A 27,210-nucleotide genomic window follows, 5' to 3' on the forward strand; every position below is an offset into this window, starting at 1 on the left:
AGAGAAGCGAATTCTATGTAAAAAATCCCTTCAGTAATAATGGGCTTGAACAGTGTTTGCTAAAAGACACTTACATGAAACCGAACATATAATGTCAGTTTTCACTTTTTAATCACCAGTTGTATTAAAAGTAAGAAGGCCATCACATTTCATCCCCTTTCACCGAAGAAATTAAATCATATAGAAAGAAAAGGATTTATTAAATTGAACAAGGACAAATAATAATAAATACTGTTAACTTTCGTGAACCGTTAATTAAAGGCACATTGTAACATATTGCCTCCGCTCCTTAGCGTAACCACTAACTTTAAAAGTTTTACCTTCATAAAAGTTCACTCAAGAATGCCAGTCAATAAGACACGCGTGGGATATGGGAAGTCTCACGTTGACTGATAAGGTGCATGTATTGTCATTTTTATTACAGAAAAATCCGAGCTCAGTAATATTATTTTGGGATGAGAATATTTTACTGCAGTTCCTTTTTATACATCAGATATTCCACATAAAAAACTCAATATGCTGACCAAGGCAGAAATTATTTTATTATAAAACATAAACTAAACGTAACGTTTCAACCTTCTAGCAAGGTCTTCTTCAGACTCTGTACCAAGTACAAATGTAACAAGGTACAAAGCAGGACCATATATATACACAAAAATTACTCCCCTCCAGACTATTAGAAAGTTGTTTTCCTGGAACATTACAGCAGGCGGCCTACCCTTGTCAACTGTACTTTCACCTGACAGGCGATGTAGCTAAACATTTTCTTTCATTTGGAAGGTGGTTGGACTCTTTTTCCTTTCTTTCTTCATTCTTCTTCCTTCTTCTCTCCTCTTTCTCTCTTGTCTCTTTTCAGTTGTACTTGGTACAGAGTCTGAAGAAGACCTTGCTAGAAGGTTGAAACGTTACGTTCAGTTTATGTTTTATAATGAAATAAATTTCTGCCTTGGTCAGTATATTGAGTTTTTCATATCATGGAAACAAGGCTTAATGGTGTTATAATTCCACATAACATCAAACTCCTCTTTATCTCATCTTCGCGATTAGTCAAAAGTGGCAAAAAGCCGAAGCAAAATAATCAATCAATCAGTCATCTTATTTCATTGCGTGGCGAGCATGTCTGTCATGCTATACTATAGAGAGTGCAAGAGTTTTATTAATTGTGTTAGAAGAGTTGATTTATGCCCTCATATGCTTGTTGTCCACGAGGCTGAATGATGGTATTTTGCCCTTTGCTCGATTCATCCTTCACTCTATCGTAGAGGAACTTTCGCTACCACAGTCGAATGATAACCAGTCAATTGGAACTAAGTCACTAAATCTCTTCAGTAATAGCTCAGATTGAAATTAATTACCTATATATTTAATTCCAACATATTTTCTCTTTTTAAATATTTTTAGAATTAAAGTTAATAAACAATTTATTCTCTACAAATTTCTTAGTTATTGAAGGAAACACTTAAAAAATATTTGTCAATGGAATTGCTGTGCATGTTGGGGAAGGAGCGTCAAGGCATTCCATTGTAATTAAATATTCATCAGTGTTGAATATGGAAAACTTTAAATATGTTAGTAAAATATATTTCGATATTGTTATTAAATTGAATACTAAAACATGTAATATTTTAAAACATTTCTATTGTCCTCGTTATATATTACGAAAACGTAAACTACTACTCTGCCAGGGATCAGGGATCCCAGGTTAGAGTTCCGGCATGGGTGTTCTTTGTGAGTGCCCTTTCATCAATTTCATCACTCATCCTGATCTTCGCGATTAGCCAAAACTGGCAGAAAAGCCAAGTTAAATAAACCAAATCAAATCAACTACTCTCTTGTTTATGAAGGTCATGTCGAACGTTAATGTTATAAGGAATTTGTTTGTACTTGATTATTTAACGTGACTTTTCTAGCTTGATCGATTTGTTTTATTTTGCGTCTTTTTTCTGCCCCTTTTGGTTCATCTCGAGGATGAGCATAAAAGATGGTAAGATCAATTTGGTAAAAGGACAATCACACATAGACAGGACAACACAAGTGTCAGAGACCATTATATTCACTGTGATTCCAGACGCCAGAGCCTAGTTAGTCTACAAAATGCTGCCTAGGGTGTACTACGAGGAAGTGAGGTTAACATTTATGTACAGAAAGGAATACTGCTTTTCTGGTTCTTTAGGGTTATCGCGACCAATATAATGAAATAGGATTAGCTGAAGTTAGATGGAAGAGTCAACGCACTCTGGATTTTAACGTCAAACTTTGGCGGGAAGATCGTTTATCGACACCGACTTAGCCGTAAAGAGCACAGGGCTTCATACTATGTAAAACAAGATGACAGTATGTTCAGGATCGTAATATCAAGTTCAGGAACGTGATCTTTACTAGTGCAGCGTTCTGCATGTGTTATTGCAGCATATGTAATCCTCGCTATCATTCAGGGCCTCGTAACATTGACTTATTGGTACAATTCTGCTACAACGACAGTAACCCATACAATACATTAAATAAGAACGACGAAAGGCTAGAAGGAATCCCTGTGTGCACCTACCTTTGAACTCTTGTGATCTGCAGCGCTTCAGATCTCTCTCACTCGACAACTGTTTAACGTCTGTCGCATGAACCCTCCGCCTTGGAAGATAAACTCGTCACAGCTTACGAAACGCAAGCACAGATGGAGCCACTTTGGCCAACGAGCTGATGCAAAACATGAACCAACCGCAACATTGAGAAACTGTGCCTGGTAATGCGCTCTGGCCCTGGTGCTTTTGACAGCTTGCTAATTATATTCCGCTACTTTTCTTCCTCCTCTCTTTTCCTTCCTCCATTTTCTTTAATCATTTATCTCGACTGACACCACGCTCCTTCGCAGGTTCTGCACGTGGCGAAAGAGTCCAATTTTCTGATAGTGGTAGTACATTAACTAATTATCTGAATACGCTGGAGCCTGTGGCTCAAGATTTTCAGGGGGTGCAAAACCACGAAGGGTGTCAAAATAAACCTCAATACGTTTTCCTTTACATAACGCGTTCTTTTGTTAAAAAAATAATATTAAGTACCTGACTAATTTCTCCCTAGTTTAGTAACGTCACTAGCAAAGGCAAGTAGGCCGGAAGAGGATAAAGTGTATTTATTATATTCTTAAATCTCCGATTTGCTCTGAATACTTTTTCTTCCTTTGATTTTCCTCTTCCATTCGAGGTACTGGGTTGCGATCTCTGTTACGCATTTTCCGCAGGAAAAAAATGTTTATTTTTTTTTGTGCCATTTGTTTATGCACATGTATTTGCTTGTGTATATGCGTTAATCTGGTGATGCATGAGTGTGAACTTTACACTGTTAAAACGATTTCATCAGAACTGAATAAAAAACATTGTTGATTAAATCGAATAGTCAGAAGTAAGAATCAGCATTTGATCATTGAGTAATTTTACGAGTATTGACCGTATCCTTTCGCTAACATTACTGCCGCACTATTGGTCCATACCAAAAGGTTCCTAATTTATTTCAACGTTGATTGATTGCATGAAAAACTTGTACTAGAACAGTTTACGTCTTTTGCCGGTACATAAGTGTTTCACATGTGCCATACTATAACCGAAAGAGAAGGATTAATCCGATTTATTTATTTGTGAGAATGCCAGATGGTTTCGGGAAGCAAATCTTTGAGTCTGATAATAACACGTGTAATATATTGATTTAGTTATTTTTTACTCTCATTTTGACAATGTGCATATTTACCTGCATATATTTATGTATAATTCATGTAAATAAGTATCGTTCGTTTTAGCTTAGCCATACAGTAGCTGCAAAACTTCGAACGCAGAGTATTTGAAATCGGTCAATCCCTAGTTTGAAATTTTACTTTCGGTAAAGGATGTGGTGCGCTCTACATAGGGCTTACTGAATTTCTTTCACGGCGATGCAGCATGCATTCCGTTGCTTAGAAGATACTGGGTAACTAGGCACACAAACTAGGAAAGTAAAAGTTGCAAGTTACATAGGCGTATTAGCCCTGGGGTCTACAACTCTGGCCCCAATCAGTCCATTCTCCCTTAATTTGCTTTCATTTCCTTTTATAAACGACAGGCTGAAAAACTATAAATACTAAAACATTTGCCATTTCTATGACATGAATTTGTTCTGTGAAAAAATATTAAGTTTCAGTTAAATAAAACAAAATATGTACGTAGAAAACATTATTTTATTTTAAGACAAGAAATTTTTTATGCAAAACAACAGTCTTCGAAGTAATGTTATAGTCGGTAATATTATTCTTTTCTTTCTGTAAATGGAAATTATCGATATCTAACTTGAAGAATAAACTAATGTCTCAGCAACAACGGAAACCTCGTTGCTTTCTGCACAAAGTGCGGATCCTCACTAAAATATAACAAACATCCGAAAATGTTGAGTATAATGTTTCATTTGAATAACCGTTCCAGTCGTAAGGTGTGAAAGTCTCTCCCGGTTCATCTCAAATACTCTGAAACAGCTAAAGAGATATTTTATCTTTCGGATACTAATTCTTGATCTCTGCTCAAAGCTTATTGAATACACCTTGTGCGTTGAAAGTTAACTATTTAATATTCTACTTCCAAGATGTTTATGAAAAGGATGAAGATGTAAACTGTGGTGTGTTTTGGATGATTTCGTCTTCATTGGGGATTTTCTTCTTCGTTACCTGGAAAGTAAAAGACTGTTTAGACTTACTTACAGGCCGAGAAAGTAAGTGTTAGGTGATAAAATTCATATGGATAAGTCTCAAAAATCAAGTACTTAAAAGTAATATTAACAAATGAAATTGATTAGTCCAGGAGCCAATACCAGTTTTATTTTATTGTTTGATACAAAAGTTTGAAGATCTATTCTGATAGCATTTTCCCTCTGATTTTAAAATTGTCCGATTCTTAGAAATGGTCTGTCATGTTTAACCCTTTCGGAGGGCTCAACGTTCCAAAAATTTGAAATATTTTCAAAATTATACATTCAGAATCTGATGAGTTAAGGGAAAAGGGTTTTCTTGTATTGGATTTGAACAACTTCATATTTAGGAAATGACGCTCCAATCAGGGATACTTTCCCTAATTTACAACGGTTAAAACGAGTGCATTTAGTGCAATATCAAATTCGCTCCAGAGGAAAGATAGGTGCTGGTGGTTGTTTCCCATACCTAGTTCTGAAGTTTCGCTGAGTCTGAGTGTAAGATTTTGTTTCAATGAACCACATTCTGCCTTTTCTTGCGGTGTTGCCATTTTTCCTTCGAGGACCTGTCTTTCTTCACAATGTTACCGGAAATACACAAATTGACTATTAGTACAAAATTTAATAGTAAACGAGTACAATATAAAAAAAATCACTCAAATATCTCATCATTTGCATTTGTAGTGAATTTTTGAAATTGTAAAGGGATTTTATGGACACCCGGTATGTCACTTTGCTGCACTTTTTATCTTGGCTAAACAATGAAATGACCTGTAATATTCCAATATTTTTTATAAAATGGCACTGATTACTTTGAAAGGCAAATATGTTAGCTTTTCATCTATGTAAAGGCAAAACATAAACCCTTAACGTGGCGCATTTACCTTCACTTACCTTATTGAATATTTTTATAATCCCCTGAAAACCAATGACGATGTCAGAACGGTAAAGAAGGGGTTTTCGTAGACAATCAGCCTACGAGCAAGTACCCCCTATATTCCAAAATATTTGGAAATTTAACAGACTTTCGGTAAAGTATATATTCTACTTGCGATGTATAGAGGTATTGCAAATTTAAAAGCTACTTTCAATTTTTGATTGTCACATCAAACGAAAAACTTTTAAATCGCATCTTAAATTCACTATGTTATTGATTCATGTGCTGTATATGGTATCTAAAATATTGACTGGTATTTCAATCGAACCATTCTAAAATTTTCAAAGATTAATGGAAACGTTAATAGGTTATAATTTAGTGAACATTAAAGAGGAGAAACAGCATACATAATACCTTTAAGTTTAGTTTCTTAAATGTAATTAAGCATGGTTGCGAAATAAGAGCTGAGGAAGGGTCTGTTTCTGGTGTGATATTCTTGGGTTTCGTACTTTCTGGATGCTAACCTGTCCCTAGAGCGAACACCTGGGTAAAGAGCACACCCTGCTCTCCACCCTCGGCGGGCAGTGCTTGCGGGCCCTGCGTCCGCTTCTCACGGTCCGCCTCCGCTCCTGGACCCCGTCAAGGCCGCAGGTCTTGCTGCACGGCGACCAGGAAGTCCACTCGCCAACCACGCACTGACCAACTGAAAAGCAACGGTATTCACTGGTGTGCATTTTTGTAATCACCATGACATGAGTGCCATATGCATTCATGTTGTGCATTATGGTAATAACATGTGATAATAATATTATGTTCCATAAATTCCAACAGCCAATTTATAATTTTAAAGACTATGTGTTAAATACACATTAAAATGAAAACCAATAACTTTCACAACAAAGTTGAGTAGAACGGTTATTGAACAGGGGAATTCACGTCCATGTTGAGATGAGACTTGGTTTCCCAAACATGCAGGAACAATTTACAATTTGCTTTCAATTTCGGCGTTGTTGTAATGTTTTCAGTGAACAACATTTTAATTATATTAGTTTGTCTGTGAGTACTGAAAAAGTCAAGGCTTTCTTTTATTTTTGAAGATATTCTAAAATAAATATTGTGAATTTGACCCAGCAACTTGATGTTATAGTAGGACAGTAGAATGTTGCGATAATGTGTGCGTCTGTCTCTAAAACGAGCACAAAAAAATACAGATAGAGTATGTTTTGCTCAGAGTAAGTGCTATGTTTAGGGGTTCTTTGGTCAACTCACGGACTGTAAGCAAGCGAGACACTAAGTTACGCACTAAGTTGAAATGAGTATAAAAGTAAAGGTAGCCCATATGTTACACAAGTATATATAGGAAATAGGAAATCTGGACTTAAAAACAACAACAACATATCTAGGAAATATTTGCTTGCAGTAATATAGACTTACATAAATTACATTTAACATTAGTCAGATATTTCCTTGAAATTTCAGTTTTTACTTTTCAAGATGACTAAAGTTCCACCATCCAATCTCCCTTGGTACATGCTGCTTTCTTAAAATGGAAATCGGATTAAAATTCACTAACGTTTCTTTGTTTCCATAGAATTGTCAATTGTAGTTATTTAGAAGTTGGAGAAGCCTTGAAAAGATTTTATATTAAGATCCAATATAAAACCCATTTATAATTGAGTTGAGCGTAGGCGATTGTTCGGACAGTAAAAAATCACTTGCGCTCTTAAATTTCCGAGTCTCAGTTCATTTATCTTCGAAGGACTTAGCGGGAAAATGTAATACTGTCATTTATGTCCTTTTTACCCACGCAGAAAGACATGCGATATATGTAGTTGATATCAAATTCTCATTTTGTCTGACATTTCAAAACCTTAAATAAATGCAATGGTAGCATTTCTTATCCTTACCTTTTTCCAACACCAATGTTTCTTCTTCTGAAGGCGGAAGTTTATTCTCCTTTTGACCTGCTGCGGGAAAAAAATAAAGAAGCCTCTAGCAATAACAAAGTACATTCATTGTATGCACATATGTATTATGAGTATACGTACGATACACGCAAAAGATTGCTTTACATTATTGAAGAAGAAAACCTTTTATCTGGTTTCAATTAAGGAGAACGGAAAAATATTTTCCCAGAATGCTAGTGAGCAGGAATGAAAAAGTGGAGAAATGTCTGAAAGATTAACCCGTGAAATCGAATTAGAAATCGGTCAACGTCTTCGCATGGAGAGAGAGATTTGGTAGTTTCACATTTACGGAGACAACCTTGATCATGTCATTTTACATCTAATTGGCTCCATGCACAACATGATATACTTTATCTGTTGAGACAGGCAGGGCTCTGGATGGGTCCAATTTAGACTACGTATTTCTAGTGCTTGCAACTGTACGCCCATTAGAATACTACAACGTTACAATATTTTGTCGTTTTAAGGTACAATTTTTAACACACTATGTGTCGTCCTTCTATGTTTATGTGATTGTCCCTTCATCCATCGTCATTTTTGCGATTAGCTAAAAGTGGCAGAAAAGCGAAGTAAAATAAAGGAAATCAATTTAACTCACTTTCTAGATAGAATCAAGTTACTGTCGTGCAATATTACTCACTGTATATTGGATTACGTCACTTTGAAACCACTTGATATGGCAATAATGTTTCTTACTGGACTGGAAACTCAGTGCGAAGGTCCTTATCATATTAAAAATGTTTGAATGTGTGTGAAAACAACGTGTATATATCCACATTAATAGAAAGAGTATCAAAATTCACATTAATAGAAAGAGTATCAAAATTCGTTCGACATTCCAATACACGGGGTGGTTTACTTAACATACTCTACGAATATTTTTCGCAAATAAATTAAGATATTGAGTTTTTATGTCGGCAGAAAATAACCATTCGAATAGTACAAAGTGTTTATTTCTCGCACCACATGAACGACCATACCAATATCCTGGTTGCACCTTTGCATATTATTTGCCATAAAATCTCTCCCTCTCAAAGACACCGAGCTCTCAACAGTTACTAAAAAGTTTAGACAGTCTTTTCTTATAAGCAACGACTTTAACACTTTTCTTTCTTCGGTCTCTCACCAACTTTTTGTTAGAAGTATTTGCAGTGTGTGACCTACCAGGTTAGAAACGTAAATGTTATACTTTACTCGCCAAGTGATACTTAATGATACTACTGTAATTCACTGTTTTCCCGCCAGTCTTAATGCCAGTTCTAGGCTTTTATATTAGCACAGCAACGACAGTGATTCCTATAGAATATGGGAATTTTCTCAATAAGGACTAATGTAAAATCAAAATCAATTAAGATATATTTTTAGAAATTAATTAAAAATAACGGAAATCATAGGTTTTTCCCCCTCGATGCCGCAACAAAAGCAAATCGCCTAATCCAGAAACCGTAACGTCACATTTCAGAAATAACGCCACAATACAAAATAGTGACACCGCTAGTATTATTAATTTTACGATGAAAATTGCCACGAATAAAATGGGATAGTCTAAAATACCTACTTACCTTTGCTGCATGAATTGCTCCAAGTAGATGTGGTAGAGTTGCTGAAAACCCACATGAAGCACGCTCACAACTGAGATATGACTGGTACAAGGACATTTTAAATCCAAGTGGCCAATTCCAGAGCGACACAAGTGCCATATCTCGGTAAGTTTTTAGAAATTACCTTGTTCCAGAGGCGTGGCGTGAATTTAAACATTGTAAGCAATGCTTACAAATAAAAAATAATGTTATATCCCATGTGTAATCCTTCAGAGCGAAATTTAACGCATTCAAATGTTAATCAGCGTGGCTAGCTTGTGGGCCTAAGGCACAAGTAATCAACGCACTTGCCGCTCCTGCCAGATACGATAGCAGTCATTGTTCTCAGTTTGTCAGCGCTACGTCGCAATATGTGACTAGCCTGCAGTGTAAGCAACAGGAAGAACGATCATGCTCTGAGCTTTAGTGCTCTGTTCAATATTTCGTCTTCATCCGCGGAACTTCGTTATCAACTGAAAATGGCTGTATGTGATTGAAGGCTTCCTGGTGGTAAAATCGTTTAGTGCAAGAAATTTCACAAATAAACTGAACAATTATGTAACATTTATTTATGAAACTGGCCGTAGTGAAGTGTCCGGTGAATCACCAAACTGAGATATAGTGTAACACTTGCCATTCTCCTTATGTCAATCGAAGTGAACTGATCGTGAATGGAGTACTTGCAGACTACTGCTCTGTTTTCAGGTATATGGTGATCTATATTCTTGTAGTATGTCTAATGCAGGCTTTCGTAAAATTCATAATTTTTGAACTGGTTACGATAGCTGAAGTTGCTGGACAAGCACTGGTTAAGGACGGGGTTATTACTAGAATTGCTCACAGTTTCGAGAAAATCACGTCACGCCACTGACACGCACACTCACAACACAAGCACTATGATGTGCTATCAGAAAGTCAGCATCAGTTTAATCTTGACTCCAAAGAAAGCTTTCAGTTGCAATGGAAACATGAGTAGTAAACATCTTTGGAGAATCTTTTGGAAAATCTACTTTAGTTCTATTTCGTATTTCAACACCTTTGATTCCAATGCATGATCAGTAATTTTGATTCCGACATTAAACTCTTGGCTCTTTAGAACTCGTATTTTAATTCTCATAGCAGAAAATCTTTGCAGTGCACTTGGTGTTTTTTCTCCTCGCTTTCCTCTCGAATCTGCTCTGACTGCCAGTGCCTAGTTAACATCTTGGAGAATGGCGTAACACTCTCATGTAGGGAGTTCTCAGTCGACTTGCCCATCTTTGAAATGCAGCTGATGTGGCCCCGTGCCACAGTCAAGTCAGTGACGTGCTGTTTTGAATATGCAAAATATGCCATACGAGAGAACCCACAAACTAGTCGAATACAAACATAACAGGTAGAAATCTGATTCCAATGAAGGCAGATTTGTAAATGGTGGTTGAAAGTATAGTGTATTTTTCAAAAGCAGGTATTCCATACATTTATCTCTGGGTATTTGTCTGTCCTTGGCAGCGTCATCACTGCTGGAAAGAAATCCGTGCTGTGTATGAGGCACAAGGGGCGTTGAATAATTTGAATTCTAATATGTCTACAGGCTGGCAGAAGAAAGTTTAACTTAAAATATCTCAACTTAGAATAAAATGTATATCAAGGGTTTACGTACAGACCTATCAAGAATACGTTGAAAAATTGCATTAATATATTATTCATGTTCTAAAGAATTCAGTGTAAAGTGGGAACTTTTTCAAATATATTTCTAAAATCCAGAATACTCTTTCTTGAAGAACATGCATGTATTCTTCATAATTTATAATCCATGTTTCTGTCAAGAATATCTCAAAATAATTTTGAAAATTGTAGTGTATTGAAAATAAAAACAGATTATTACGAAATGTCTAGGATATGTATTTATTAATAATAGTCACGCTTTATCAGAAAAAAATCTAAAAAGACGAAATGCCAAATTGTAGGTAGTTCATCTTTTACATTCAAATACACATACAATCTGTTATGATTAATATAATACACGGAATTTCAAATTACACTATTCAATTACAAAATACAAATGCAATGACATAAGACATTATTTCAGCCCGTGAACAAGCAGAAATATTCAGCAATATCTACAAATAAATGCAAATAATGATATATCATATAGCCTATATATTATACTCGTAATAAATGCATTTATGTATTACATATAATTAACAAAGCATAAATTAGTATTTACAAGTGCATTACACAATGAGAAAACTACCATGAGCTACAAATATAATGTTAAACTGAACCAACTTCCGACATAGGAAAAATAAAATAACAAAGTAATGCAAACTGCATGCTAAATAGTTTAAGCTGTAATTGATGTTTCATCAGATAAAAATTTTCGACAGTCATGGAAATGTTTCGTGGCAGCCATGCAGTCTGTTTATCCGAGTCTTGCTCCGCAACGCTCGTCGATTCAAAGGAAAATCAACTATGCACGAGACTACGAAACCGTCTTCGTCGTGACACTAAATCTACTCAAAACCATTTTGCGACCTCAAGTACAAAAGGTGCGGGAAACTGCTACTTGCGCTATCTACTTGGTGCCAAGGGATCTCAGTAGGCGGAAGGGATTGTAAGCAACTCTATCGTGTCTTGGGCAAGGCACGGGCTTTCACCAACTTCATCTGATGCAAGACAAGCTACTGTGCATGTGTTGCCGATGGCAGTCCTTACTCACCGCACTTTCTCGATTTGCAGCGGCGCCTTTTGGTCAGTCTCGGACACACCTTCCCACCATTTCGGGGATGGATCTGTAAGGAAAAATAGATTTTATTGAAAGGAAATGCTTATTCTTTATAAAAGAAAATGACAACGTTTTAGAAGCGTTTTCGCAATCTTTTCGGGAGCTGAAAAAATTGCTTAAAACTTGACTACCAATTATCACATTGAATACTGGAAGACACACGATAGATGTTGTTTCCTGTTAAATATGTATATATATATGTATATAATATATGTTCGATGTAAAGCTGCTACAGGCTGTAAATTTGGAATTTAATACAAATTGATTTGCACAGTTTACAGTGGCGACAAATTATATGGGTATGTAGGCCTCGAGCCCACCCAATATTTTGCGTCGTACTGTTACTATACAGGGAGTCCATAAAGTCCTGCAAAAAACTAAAACTCTATAACTTTTTAGCTGTTGCGTTTAACAATACACATTTTTTGGGTGAGAAGGGTGGAAGTTTAAAGTTTTGTTCTGGCCACACTGCTCAGTGGTGACGCTTGCACTGGTAATCACGTGATCATGTGACTTAAGATGGCGTCCATCCAGGAAAAGGCACAGTGTGTTCTGTGGTTTGCAGAGTTATAATCTTTTGTTTCAGTGCAGAGAAAGTTCCAGACAACATATGGGAAACCATCCACAGCAAATTAAAGTATCAAGAGATGGTATGAAAAGTTCAAGGCAACGGGAAGTATGTCAGATTTGCCACGCAGTGGAAGGCCAGGATCGAGTGATGATGTGATTCAGTCAGTGCAGGACAGCGTGGGCCGGAGTCCAATGCTACAGACATTTCTTGTGCCAGAACTTAATAGTTTAGGCATCATCAATGACGTCCACATGCAACAAGATGGGGCGCCGCCGCATTTTGCCCTTGAAGTTTGGCAGTTTCTTAACGAACAATTTCAAGATAGATGGATTGGCCGAAGAGGGCCCACACCTTGGCCTGCAAGATCACCAGACTTGTCACCTTGCGATTATTGGTTTTGGGAACATGTAAAGACCGAGGTGTATTCACAGAAACCAGGTAATCTGGATGACCTAAAAGAAAAAATAAGAGATGTGATTCTGAATATCCCAGGAGAGCACCGTCAGCACGCAATTCTCAGTTTCACAAAAAGACTGCAACAGTGTTTGGACGTGGATGGTGCACAATTGGAGGTTTGGCGATGAACATAACAAGCAGGAAATAAACTTTGAACCTTTCTGTAAGTACACACAAAATATTTTGTTAATAAACTTAATAGTTTTCAAGTTATAGAGTTTTAGTTTTTTGCAGGACTTTATGGACTCCCTGTATATTAAAAATAAAGTCTTTGCGTTTAACAAAACAAACGATTCCATAGTTATACACTCAAGAATTCTGATATCTTAATTCTCGTTCATAATAATTTGTTAGATATCCAATTTGATACTTGTCACGGTTCTATATTATTTACACTGTCCGTTGTCATATCGTTATTGCGAATGTAAGGGCTTATGACATGTGCTATGTGTTATAAAAAATTATACAACAAATCTCCGAGTCCAGCCTACGCAATGTTTTTCAAAAGTTAGCTCCATCGTCATTTTTATCGACTTGTAAACGAAGATGTACTTACATCCAGAACCTTTCTGTAAAAGAGTGTAGTAGTGTACAATTTACTCGCCCTTATTCTTACTGCTAAATTTAATTTTGCATGAAATTCCATTGCGTATCTCCTCTTTATTATCACATTTTTGAAATCTTGCATAACAGAACTCATGATCCTCATTTTAATGCTGAAATATTTAAAATTTTACCAGCTACAAAAATGGATGCGATTCCTTCATGTAGAACTTCATACACGATACACCATACGCGAAATAAGAAAAGAAGAGAGAGACAAATTGGCAGGCTTTTAGTTTATTAACGAGCAAAGATGAAAAAGGTATCCTCATACGCTGGCCGTCAACTGTTACCTCAGACTTTATTTGTTCCCATTTACCCAATATTGCAAATTTGCAAACACTATATTTACCAAAATTTTTCGCGTCCTTTCCTTTTTCCCTCTGCCACACGTCGTGCTGCAAGCCGTCCAGTCGCTCCACTGCGACACCTGGCAGTCGGTGGATGGATCATCGCTTGTGATCACCGACGTCAGAGAAAATGGCGTCGACGTGTCCAAATAACTATTTGCTGCTTTGTGCAGGCGAAAGAATTCCTTTGTGTGATTATCTGAAATGTCAAGAATATTATACATTTTTAAGGGATTAGTCGTACTTAGTCGGGTTTATAGCGAAGACTAATGTTATACGATAATGTGTACTTATGCGCTGTCAATTTAACCAGAGCTGCGTTATTTTGCCGTTTTTCTTAATCATTTCTATAAGAGACGTCAATTTAGAATGCTTCAGCAGGCCTTGACGAATGTGTGGAAGAAAATTAAAGTATTCAGTGGAGTACAGGAGACTTGAACAGAGTCTCAAGTTTGAGCTGTTTATTTTCTGTTTGAGTTATTTTATATATAGTATATTACTTACCAATATTAGCCAAGGTTTATCGCGAAAGACTTTCAGTTTTAGATGAATGTAAGCAATCGAATATTATTTGAAATTTATGTTTCCGTGACATTCCGATATTTCTCCATTTTTCTTAAGGTGACAATGATTTGCACTGTGTTCTTGTCCAAAATGTCCTCATACATTACAACAATGGAAAAGGTTGACGCTGTAGGATCCCTAAAAATTGACTTTTGAAAGCCTAGTTCACAAAAACAGAGAAATGGAAAACTCTTCTTGGACAAGGGTTGCAAACGAAAGCATTGTGTTACTGCGGAAGTTAACCCTTGTTTGTAATGTGATAGACACTTTCAAAGCCTTTCTTTATTTTACGACTATGATGAATATATTCCTTTAAAACAAACAATCGCACACACATACTGATGTGAACCCATTACGGCTTCCTTGTCCGAACATTGATTTCTGACAAATATTAAATAATAAAGATACTTGCAATTTAACAAAACAAAAGATAGACAATACACTCTTAAATTAGAACAACGAGCAAAGGTTCTTAATCTTATCAAGATGTGAATATGTATGGATATAAATGAGATGGTACCAACATATCAAATAAGCTACCAAGAAGAAAGAATATTTGAAGGAACCAAAGAACTGACAGTTGAAGAAGACAACAAATCTACAACAAGCAAACATCAAAACCTAGCAGTACGTCACAGGATGAATCAGAAAAAAACAATCTTTCACTCTGATACAACTACTGGATGTGCACTAGCGTAATATATAAGGAAAAACATTTTTCTCAACATGAATTTCTCATGGCAATAATCAAAATTAAAATCATAAGATTTGCAATGCGAGCATTTGCAGGATGCAAGAAATACACTGACACTAGCAAAACATGAATGATCGCAAGACAAACCTAACACAAAGTGAACTAAATAAACAACACGTAGAAGAGTAAACAACGTGGAAGACACGGCCAGTACCGCAAGAAGGGTCCACGTTCTCCGCATGGAGAGATCCGCCGGAATCCTGCAGAACGTAGGTCAACACTCCTGACACGCTGACACCGTACTGCTGTAGCCTAGCCGTTCTGTTCGCCAATACTTCCTCTGAAACATCATTGCAAATAAATAGATGATTCATTCGAATGAAAATCCATGTAAAGTAACACAAGTGATTGACAAGATACATATTTTGTTGTGATCTAACATTGTGTATATACTAAATTACTTCGTAACCACGAGTAATATTTTTAGCCTTGCCAATCCTTTGGATATTTTTAAGTGATACAGGAAAGACTGTAAACTACTTCATTCACAGAACTCAATTTTTTAAAAGTTAAAACATAGGTATCTTATGATTCGGTTAAGAGAGATAGATATATCATATAATATATTAGTCGAGTTTGAAAGAGCTAAGAAGCTTGTTAATATGATAAAAGTATGTAATAATGAAACAGAAAGTAAAATTCGTGTGGGTATTAATATGTCTGACAAATTTAAAATACATGATGGGTTTAAACAAGGACATGCATTATCTCCATTGCTCTTTATTTTTGTCTTAGAATATGCTGTTAGGAAGGTAGAAGGAACTAATGAAGGACTAAAAAATAAATGGTTCGACTCAGTTGTTAGAATATGCAGATGGCAGTAGCGGCGTTTAGGAGGGGCGAGGGGGGGTCGTTGCCCCCCACTTTTCGCCACTTTTGCTCCCGCACTATGCTAAACCTTATCTACGAGGGAAAGAAAACTGTCTTTGCCCCCAGTTTTTGCACCTTGCCCCCCTAGTTTTGGAACCCAATCGCAGGCACTGGCAGATGGCGTGGATTTGCTAGAGGATCACATGAATACAATTAAGAGTAGTGCTAAAATATTTTTTCAAGCAGTTAAAGTTGGTTGATTTGTTGTTTTAAGTCCACTTTATGCACGGGACTGGAACTCCAGTTTAAAGTGGGATCCGAACCATTATGTGCTCAACAGAAAGGTATTGTTCTTTCCAACCATGTTGATCTAGACTTGAAGGTATAAATCCAAAAGCTTGTATTTTGCCATTTCTGAGTGTGTAAAATAACCTCTCGCCCATTGCAATTAAGTTATCTGCCAGGGACGAGTGCTCATCGTTGAGAATGAATGATCATTAAGCTACATCACCCATAAAGCAATGGGAAGTGGCAGGTTCGATCCCCTCTTTGGTATGATACGGAAGTTAGCAAAGAGAAAACTAAATATAGCCTTACAGGTCGAAACCAAGTGTCAGGTAATAATCAAAATCTAATTATTGATAACAACTCGTTTAAATCAGTTTCCAAATTCAAGTATTTAGAAGTAATACTAACTAATGAAAATGGAATTATAGAAGAAATAAAAAGCTGACATTCAGGAAACGTGTCACTTTTCTCTTCATAAACTTTTATCTTCTCGTATAATATCTAGGAAACTAAAAGTTAAAATATTCAAAACAGCAATTTTGCCTGTAGTATTATATGGATGCGAAACTTGGTCTCTTACATTAAATCCTTAGAAAAATATTTGGACCTTAAAGGTTTGAGGAGACAGGTGAGTGGAAAAGGTTACATAATGTTGAACTGCAAAATTTGAATTCCTGTCCAGATATTATTAGAATAATTAAATCAAGAAGACTTAGCTGGGCGCCGATGTGGCACGAATCGGGGAGGAAAGAAGAGTTTACAGGATACTTGTTGGGAAACCTGATGGTAAGAGACTTGTAGTAAGGCCAAGACGAAGATGGAGGGATAACGTTGGGATGGATCTAAAGGAAATCAGTAAGGCTGGAAAAGATTGGATTGATCTTGCCCAGGATAGGGACAGATGGAAGGCTCGTGTTGATTGATTGATTGAATTGCTTTATTTTACTTCGGTTCTTGTGCCACTTTTGGCTAATTTGCAAAGATGAGGATGAGTAATTATATGATGAAAATGATGAATGGACACTCACAAACATCCATGCCCAGGCCAGGATTCGAACCCCGGACCCCTGACGTCGGGAAGGCTTGTGTTGCTCCAGTCATAAACCTTCGGGTTTAAGAAGGCTAGAGAGTTAGTTAGTTAGATATCTTACGAAGTTGTGTTTTTCAAACCGTACACAAATAAACTTTAGTTACTTAGAAAAGAGGTCGGAAGCGCACGTGGTATTTCCGATCGTTCTACGTATTTAGACTCCGAACATTGACGGATTCGTTTATAAGAGGAAGTCTATCTTCGTTGAAAAAAAAAAATGTACATTTTGGTAAGAAAAAATATTTTTTAAAAAAGAATCAAACTCTGGCATTTAGCTTCATAATGAACAGTCGTTAGTTTAAATTCTGTTTAAGTACCTCTTAAATTCCCGCATATCCTGGTGCAGTCCTGTTCCTCCTTGAAGTTGTTCCTGTTGCCCCGGCAGCCGGAGTAGAAGAATTTTGTGCAGATGCCCTTTTGGGAGTCGAAGTACCAACGGACCATGTTGTTCCTGTTGTTCACGCAGAGCCCGACGTCCTTCTCAAGCATGCATACGTCTGGAATAGAAAGTAAAGCCAAGGAAAGATAAAATCATTCAATAGTCTACGAGTTTATTTACATTCCTTCTTTTTCTGTCTTGAACCTTTATTCATTATTTGCATGGCGATGCATGTGAAGAGTAATCAGTAAAAATATAAAACTAAAATTCATAAATATAATTATAAATGAAACTATATTACTTGGAACATAGTTACTAACTTAATATAAATGCTAAGTAAGTAGCATTTGTATTAAGTTGAAGGGAGGAATTATATAAAATACGACTTGAACACAAAAGACAATATCAGTTGACCTCCGTGACGGAGTGGTTACCACAGCGCGCTACGACGTCAGAGATTCTAGGTTCGAATCCGGCCTGGGCATTAGTGTTCTTTGTCACTTCATCAATTTCATCATACCATCACTTATCCTCATCGTCGCGATTAGCCAAAAGTAGCAGAAATTCGACGCTAAATAACAAAAATAAAATCGACAATATCAGTTTAATTTGAATCGTATTTACAGAAGAAAATAACATGTATGGCTACTCTTGTAATCTCAAATTGCGTCTAGAAATATCAACAATTTTATACTTAGTTCGGCAACCAGAAGGCCATTCTAGCAGGAAACCTAGTTCCGTGACTAGGCGGCGACTTAAGCCAAAGAGTGAAGGTTTCGTACCAGCTGTCCATTTATTTCAATATCCTCGGAATGGGCACTGCTACTACAAATATCCCCGACTACACAAGAGAGCATGACTTTCTCCCCATGTTGCAAGTGGAAGCTTAAGCTAGTCATGATGTTTGAAAAATATGATGAATAAGTATTTTCAGAATGCCATCCATTCCTTAAACCGCAACTACTTCAACTTACGGCTAATCAAATGAAAGTTTCGACTTTTCCGCCTGTGAATCAAATCTTTAACCTGTCCTCTTTTCGTTCATGTGTTTTTCTGTGCCATCGGAAGTTAGATATTCCCAAGAGAACAAGTAAAATAATACTCCCATAAGCATAATGCTCCTCCGACGATCATCCAGGGCACAGACCTCTCTTTCCCCAGCTCGCCGCGGGGAAAGGTCTGTGAGGGGGTGGGGGGGAGCAGTTTAGGGTCCTCGCGTCTGGCTGGACACAAACTATCCCTCCTGCCCTTAAAAAGAAAGAAAAAAAAGGAAGAAAGGCTCTTACCTTTGGCGTCCGCTAAGTCCAGCTCGCAGGTGGCGATCTCCGCCTCGCACTCCATCTCCTGAACGGTGGTGACGTCGCAGTCCGACCTCCAGGACTCGGGCACCGTGTAGAGGCGGGTGCGCACCTTCCTTCCCCGGCCGCAGGTCGTAGTGCAGGGGCTCCAGTCGCTCCACTCCGTCACTGCGCATCGGGGGTCCACCTGCACGAATACTAGATATTAGCTTCACTTCCTTTATTCATGTTTACAATATTCATTCTAATTGCTAATTTGATTTGCGAATTTACCGAGAGATATGTTTACTTTGCAGAAGTGTTGATAACAGAACGATGATTTATTTCGAAATTTGAATACTACGGCTCGCGAATGCAGGTGTTATATTACAGTAAATAGATATACGTTAATCAGGAGAAAAATACAACGTATTCGGAGGATAGTGTTCGCAGTCTCGAAATGGTCATGCAACGTCGAAGGAACTACTACTCTCAATAATCACCATGCTGATTTAAGCACTCATAAAAATGTCAAATAAGTTTTTCCATTCATGATGCAGAGAAAGTCTTGTCAAGATGAACCATCCACCTTGAAACAGTGATTCAAATTTTCGGGCATATTAATACCCATATTCACGAGTGCACACTTTAAGTCAATTGTCCAGGAGCTGGGCAGACTCCTCCTTCCGAGGTTTTCCTTTTTCTCATATTCTGTTTCAAATCCACGACACCAATTTGCTACATATTGCCTCGATATCACATTATCACAGTTAAAAGTCAACCAATTCGCCAAACAATTCTCTGTGAATCGGTGCTTCAAACTGGTATTTGGCTCGCAACAACAAACTACTAAACTCACTTCCAAGGTTTATATGACCATTTTATATCGTAGTGGTAACGTTGAGGAACATAGTGGATCGGAGCTCACTTTAAACTGTAGGTCCAGTTCAGATTAGCCTTTCTGTGCATAAAGTGTACAGTCTTGGACACTGCTGGGTTGTAACGACCCTATTGAAGAAGCAGGGAAGCAAGTCCTCGATGTCTGACCACCAAGCGCCTTGTGAGTAGACAAACCAACCAACATTGCAATTCTGCGGCTTGTATACCAGTCACTGGTATACATCACTGTAAATTGAGCAGTGATGCCACAGAGAAATACGAGATGAAGATTGTCGGGAGTAATATCTCGTGTTCTCGACATGGAATAATACTCAGTCCACGTTATGTTCCTTTATTTAATGTTGTTTGGGAACGAACCTGACGGACTGGGTTTATATTTTCACTCCTTGAATTACACTAAGTTCTATATTTTACAATTATATTAATGCTTTGAACGAAAATAATACCTAGAACAACATCCAACACACGTTCACACAACTCTTGTCACACACATGAACGTGAAAACACACAGACAAAGGTAAGTTTTAACTTCCAAGTGAATATCCAAATAACAGTAAATGGAGAAGCATGATGTGCGGAACATGGGATATTTCACAGAAAGAATGCGTCTATTTTTGACATACCTTGTTTCTATCAATAAACAGTGAAACAATTATCAGTGAAATTAAGATGCATATCCTTTTTCAGGTGTTGAGGAAGGAAACAGACTGACTGGAGAAAATAAAATGTAGTGTTATTGATAGTGTGTTGGTTAGCGTGCGGAGCTTACATCAGCGAGGCCTGGGTTCGATCCCCACCATGGGCAAAAAATTGTATTTCTTTCTATTAGTGAACAAGTATATTATATTGTTTTCTAGACATTTTGACGAAAGCATACACATCAAATTTAATATTTTAATCTGTTCTAGAAGTGTGGGGCGTTACCCCCACACCCCCTATACGCCTTCATGGCGTAGTGCTATGCACAGGGGAGCACTTTTTACCTTTTTACCTTTTAATATGTTCTTTCATTCTTTTAATAGGTTCTCTATCACAAGGGATATATAGATTCTCTATCTTGGCGAAGGATATATTCTCAATGGTTCCGTAGCTACGATTCTCCAGTCCCTTCCACCCACTTGTCTTATTTATTTACTTTCTTCTTATTTACTCACGAAATAACATGAATCTAACGAAAGCACACAGATATAACTTAGTTAGAACAAGAAACACACCTCCAATCGAAAGTTCTAGGCTCTAGATGTGGAATTTTTGAGCGGGTGATTATTCCTGGGTCTCTACTTATCATCTTCGTCTAAAAAACATCCCTCACTATTCCCGTGATTAACCTAGGGAGAGACCAAAGCTACTCAAATAACGAAAGTACAGAAAATGCAAGACACACCTGCCAAGCCATGTTATACTTTGGGAATTAGCAATCTGAAAATAAAGTTTCGTTTTAGTCGACTGCTTGCAAAAACGTTTCGTGTTGTCTCGTATGGAGTGTTGCTCATCGTGTCGGACTAGCATGCGGGGAACCTGAGTTCGAGCACAGCAGAAGGTATTTTTTCTTCTAATTTCATCCAACCTTATTTATAAAACTGAGGTTTCTTCAAAACCTTTTGAATTACATTCCACTTCGTATGTTGGTAATCTGAAAGCAGCAAAGATGAAAATTTCCTGTTCCGAGGCGATGATGTATTTGTGTATATGCTGAAAAATCACAGTTATTAACGAAAAGCATGCAGCCATGTTATCATTGAAATCGCTTCCTACTTGTCAGTCCTAATATGGCAGTAGCTACATTCTGTCAACACACCAACTTTCAAGTTCCCCGTGAATGAGCGAGCGTAATCCGGTCGCGAAGTCCTACAACGGCTGGGGGTTGGTCGGGCCGACCACCCGATCCCCTAGTCTGGCTGCAGATCTCCACGCCCCCTTGGTGGTTCGCGTGGGAGGGAGGCCAGTAGTCGGTAGGTAAGCCAGGGCCCAATATTGTGCTGTAGCGCTATAGGGTTACTTTTACATTCTGTCAACACACCAACTTTCACGTTCCCCGTAAAATTATTACCTATCCACGTTTCAAAATCGTGAGTGCTGTCTGAAATAAAGACTTTGATACTTGCGTTTGCATATTCGAAACCAAAATAATACGATTTCTTTTATTCCCAGCAAATGACATTGAAACCATTAATAACTGTTTTTGCATTGTGATGTTGATATCATATATTGAAAGAATGAAAATGGAGAATTTCGCTTGAGCCAACTTATAAATGATCATACCCTGATGTGAAGGTAAGATGCACGATCAGAAAGCCTGAATGTTGCATTGAAAACTGCAGAAAAAATTGCAGTATTTTTCAACAGTTTATAATAATAACCCGCAGCGCTACAGCCCGAGAGGGCCTTGGCTTACCTTCCGACTGCTGGTCTCCCTCCCACACTTCAACAGTTTACAATGTATTATTTTTTTAACAGTTTACAATGCTTGACTTACGAACAGTGAAATGTATTTTCATACTAGGAATTTATTTATTAATATAAATAAACAAGAGAGAACTAATGATGAACTAAAATTATAAACTAACATAAAATATCTAAGTTTTCAGGAAAAGGCACACAAGTCACTAACTGCGAATATCTGTTTATTTCATCTAAGAAGGAGAGGCTACGATTTGGGACGGTACTTTGTATAGTGGTAGGGTACCCTGTAGCTTTTTCTTTATTATAAAATTAAAGGAATACACCTATTCGTCAGTATCTCCCGTTTTTCACATTTTTCTCAGTTGTCACACGTCAATTTTCTCTGTCTTCTCTTTATTCTCATTGGGACAAACACAAACATCCATGCTTGAAAACGAGTATTGATAATATCTCACGCTAGCCAACAATTTCCGAGAAAATGTTTGATACGGTTTAGAAGTAAGTGGTTGGGATCCCACTTTAAACTCTAGGTCCAGTACGGTATTACCATTCTTACTGTACATAAAGTGGACTTAAAAGAAGAAAAAAATTCGAGGAAAAGCGCTTGAAGGTTTCGATGTTTTCTAAATGCCTTGATGAGGCGAAGCTTTTGTATGATATTCAAGCGGCCAGGTTGCCGCGTGGTAATGAATAAGTTTCAAGTCCTGAAGGTTTTGGGTTCGATTCCCGTTCTAGTGCACATTTTGTTAAATAACTCGAGCTACTCATTTTTGCATATTATTTAATAACTTATTTAAATAAAGGTGAAATTTTTACTACATTTTTGAGTAGAAATCTCTATTTTACCGTTTTCAATTTTATTTATTAAAATGATTTTTTACGATAGTTTTCCACTTTTATCATCATTTTACAAATATTTACATATTAAATTGTCCACGTGTTTTATTAAAAAAATGTTATGCCTGGCGAAAAATATACATTTTTTCGAGAAAATGATCCAGAAATAAATATAATACTATTCACAAGTAATTATCGTAAAAGTTTGGAAAACAAAATTCAATTCAAAATTCAACAATTCGCACATCAAATAAAATAAGAATGTGCGCAAAAAATAAAATGAAATAAATAGTTGCTCGAGTTAAGCAAAAAACTGGAGGCTATCAAACGGTAATCGAACCCAGTACCTTCTACGTGTCAAGCTAACAAGCTACCACCACACCACCGGCTCTTGTGACAGACGGACAATATATTCGTCTCGAGAGTAACTCTTGCTAAGTTTCTAATCTTTGAAGCGTTTCTTTCTCGGAAATGACTGGCTAATGTAATTGTTGTTGTGTGTCACGGAGTTATGTTTACAGCAACATTTGAGCACACAATCGAAACATAGAGAAAAAAATCTGTTTTTCTGCACATCATTACTTTTCTCTGATTTCAAAAAATATCCAGAGTCCAAACTCACTGCTAGTTATGCAAAACGTGCCAGGACTACGCATCGCTTTGTCAGGGATGCGAAGGAACCTCGCAAAGTTACAGAAGGTTCTATGCGGTGCTGACGGTTGTCCGCGGAGTCACGTGCTTATCAGTCGAACATGACCTTTTGCATTCAGACCAGCACACTGATGCGAACGAAAGTATTTCATGTGATTTGTAAGCTGGAACGAAACGTTCCACGCGTTACAACCGACAGAGGTTTGTCTTCAGCTTACTATTTTGGGACAGGCAAACCACACTAGGCATACAGAGTATATTGTAAGATAGGAGGCAATTATTTCTCCGTCTCCTCACACTGACAATTTTATTACCTTTTTCGGAGTTATTTGGCCACAGAAACGGATCTTATTATTGAAGTCGTATCTCATGTGATGGCTTTGTTCAGTATGCTGATCAGGTTTTTTGACAAAAGCAGGACAGGCTACCCAAGAACAGTAATTTTCTACCTTTTATAACTGCTTCCTTCCTCATCCTGTATAAAGCATACGAGCACATATCACAAATATGTAAGAGAAATATTTGTTAATTTCATAACTTGTTTTGCAATTGAATTTCTATCATGAACAGCTGCAAATAAACAAAGGCTTTCCATTTTTAAAGATTACAATGAATATTTTTTATTTGTTAGGAAACTAAAATGACTTCAGTATTCTCATGCAGTACACAAGAGATTATAAACACTCTCTACAATACATTGCTCGTTGCAACACATTCATTCCACAATCAAGACACAAAGTTAAGGGCATGTTCAAGGAAAATTATATTTCTGTGATTATCAAGTGCTTTACGGTCTCAACGTCAATTTTGGATTTGTCGGTTATCCAAATACTATTAATTTTGAAAATAGTCTTTCAGTTGGTGAAATGTGCCTATAATTGAATGCAATATTTTAAATCTTGAACGTGTTTTGTTTCATTAATTAAAACTTTTAGTTTACAATTTAGTTCTTCAAACCAACCTGTGTTCGTCTCCCTTGTTCATTTATAGTAATAACAAAAATCTATTGAAGCATAGAAAAACCTTTCACTGTTCATAACTCAGTCATTGTTCTCTGCAGTTTTCAATGCAACATTCAGGCTTTTTGATCGTGCATCTCACGCTTCACATCAGGATATGATCATTTATAAGTTGGTTCAAGCGAAATTCTGCATTTTCATTCTTTCAATATATGATATCAACATCACAATGCAAAAACAGTTATTAATGGTTTCGATGTAATTTGCTGGGAATAAAAGAAATCGTATTATTTTGGTTTCGAATATGCAAACGCAAGTATCAAAGTCTTTATTTCAGACAGCACTCGGCCCGACCAACCCCCAGCCGTTGTATGACTTCGCGACCGGATTGCGCTCGCTCATTAACGGGGAACTTGAAAGTTGGTGTGTTGACAGAATGTAGCTACTGCCATATTAGGACTGACAAGTAGGAAGCGATTTCAATGATAACATGGCTGCATGCTTTTCGCTAATAACTGTGATTTTTCAGCATATACACAAATACATCATCGCCTCGGAACAGGAAATTTTCATCTTTGCTGCTTTCAGATTACCAACATACGAAGTGGAATGTAATTCAAAAGGTTTTGAAGAAACCTCAGTTTTATAAATAAGGTTGGATGAAATTAGAAAAAAATAAATACCTTCTGCTGTGCTCGAACTCAGGTTCTCCGCATGCTAGTCCGACACGATGAGCAACACTCCATACGAGACAACACGAAACGTTTTTGCAAGCAGTCGACTAAAACGAAACTTTATTTTCAGATTGCTAATTCCCAAAGTATAACATGGCTTGGCAGGTGTGTCTTGCATTTTCTGTACTTTCGTTATTTGAGTAGCTTTGGTCTCTCCCTAGGTTAATCACGGGAATAGTGAGGGATGTTTTTTAGACGAAGATGATAAGTAGAGACCCAGGAATAATCACCCGCTCAAAAATTCCACATCTAGAGCCTAGAACTTTCGATTGGAGGTGTGTTTCTTGTTCTAACTAAGTTATATCTGTGTGCTTTCGTTAGATTCATGTTAATTCGTGAGTAAATATGAAGAAAATTAAATAAATAAGACAAGTGAGTGAAAGGGACTGGAGAATCGTAGCTACGGAACCATTGGGAATATATCATTCGCCAAGATAGAGAATCTCTATATCCCTTGTGATAGAGAACCTATTAGAAGAATGAAAGAACAGATTAAAATATTAAATTTGATGTGTATGCTTTCGTCAAAATGTCTAGAAAACAATATAATATACTTGTTCACGGCCTCCCCGATGGCGCAGTTGTAGCGTCGTCGCCTTGTAATCAAGGGGTCCCGGGTTCGATACCCGGTGGAGGCACATGGTGGTTCGGATTCCACTTTAAACTGTAGGTCCAGTCCCGATTAGCCTTACTGTGCATAAAGTGGACTTAAAACACCAACTAAAACCAAACCAATATACTTGTTCACTGCTAGAAAGAAATACAATTTTTTGCCCATGGTGGGGATCGAACCCAGGCCTCGCTGATGTAAGCTCTGCACGCTAACCAACACATTATCAATAACACTACATTTTATTTTCTCCAGTCAGTCTGTTTCCTTCCTCAACACCTGAAAAAGGACATGCATCTAAATTTCACTGATAATTGTTTCATTGTCTATTGATAGAAACAAGGTATGTCAAAAATAGACGCATTCTTTCTGTGAAATATCCCATGTTTCGCACATCATGCTTCTCCTTTTACTGTTATTCGGATATTCACTTGGAAGTTAAAACTTACCATTGTCTGTGTGTTTTCACGTTCATGTGTGTGACAAGAGTGGTGTGAACGTGTGTTGGATGTTGTTCTAGGTATTATTTTCGTTCAAAGCATTAATATAATTGTAAAATATAGAACTTAGTGTAATTCAAGGAGTGAAAATATAAACCCAGTCCGTCAGGTTCGTTCCCAAACAATATTAAATAAAGGAACTTAACGTGAACTGAGTATTATTCCATGTCGAGAACACGAGATATTACTCCCGACAATCTTCATCTCATATTTCTCTGTGGCATCACTGCTCAATTTACAGTGATGTATACCCGTGACTGGTATACAAGCCGCAGAATTGCAAAGTTGGTTGGTTTGTCTACTCACAAGGCGCTTGGTGGTCAGACATCGAGGACTTGCTTCCCTGCTTCTTCAATAGGGTCGTTACAACCCAGCAGTGTCCAAGACTGTACAAACGCTTAACCACTTTCCAAACCAACTGCCCTTTTTAAACAGCTACTAGGCGCTAAGAACAGAACAGACTTATACCTTCAAAGAGAGAGGCAGAGTATTTGTACCTACATACGTCAAATTTTATCACATTGCTTGAATTAGAAAGCAAATTATGACACTTGTAGACTTTCTCTTATATACTTTTGTGTGCGT

At 37.2% G+C, this 27,210-nt stretch overlaps 2 protein-coding genes across 4 annotated transcripts in view; both read right to left on the reverse strand.

Moving 5' to 3' along the window:
* LOC145985452 (spondin-1-like) overlaps window positions 1-2,694 on the reverse strand; it is a 67,617-nt gene extending 64,923 nt beyond the window's left edge. For both annotated transcript variants that reach the window (XR_014441423.1, XM_083119514.1), the window contains exon 1: window positions 2,546-2,694. The gene's annotated coding sequence lies outside the window, so the exon portion shown is untranslated. The remainder of the gene's footprint in view (window positions 1-2,545) is intronic.
* Window positions 2,695-4,244: 1,550 nt separating this feature from the next.
* LOC145985455 (spondin-1-like) overlaps window positions 4,245-27,210 on the reverse strand; it is a 129,647-nt gene continuing 106,681 nt past the window's right edge. Inside the window, exons 11-17 of one of the 2 annotated variants that reach the window (XM_083119522.1) lie at window positions 19,041-19,239; window positions 17,693-17,872; window positions 13,872-14,068; window positions 11,824-11,896; window positions 7,483-7,542; window positions 6,100-6,278; window positions 4,245-4,678 (exon numbers count right to left, since the gene is read on the reverse strand). In XM_083119522.1, coding sequence (XP_082975648.1) covers window positions 6,106-6,278; window positions 7,483-7,542; window positions 11,824-11,896; window positions 13,872-14,068; window positions 17,693-17,872; window positions 19,041-19,239 — 882 coding nt within the window. In that variant the 3' untranslated portion in view covers window positions 4,245-4,678; window positions 6,100-6,105. The remainder of the gene's footprint in view (window positions 4,679-6,099; window positions 6,279-7,482; window positions 7,543-11,823; window positions 11,897-13,871; window positions 14,069-17,692; window positions 17,873-19,040; window positions 19,240-27,210) is intronic. The other variant, XM_083119523.1, reaches the window with a different exon arrangement.

This window comes from Lepisma saccharinum, chromosome 3 (assembly GCF_977018435.1).
Source record: "Lepisma saccharinum chromosome 3, izLepSacc3.1, whole genome shotgun sequence".
In the NCBI taxonomy this organism is placed as follows: domain Eukaryota; kingdom Metazoa; phylum Arthropoda; class Insecta; order Zygentoma; family Lepismatidae; genus Lepisma; species Lepisma saccharinum.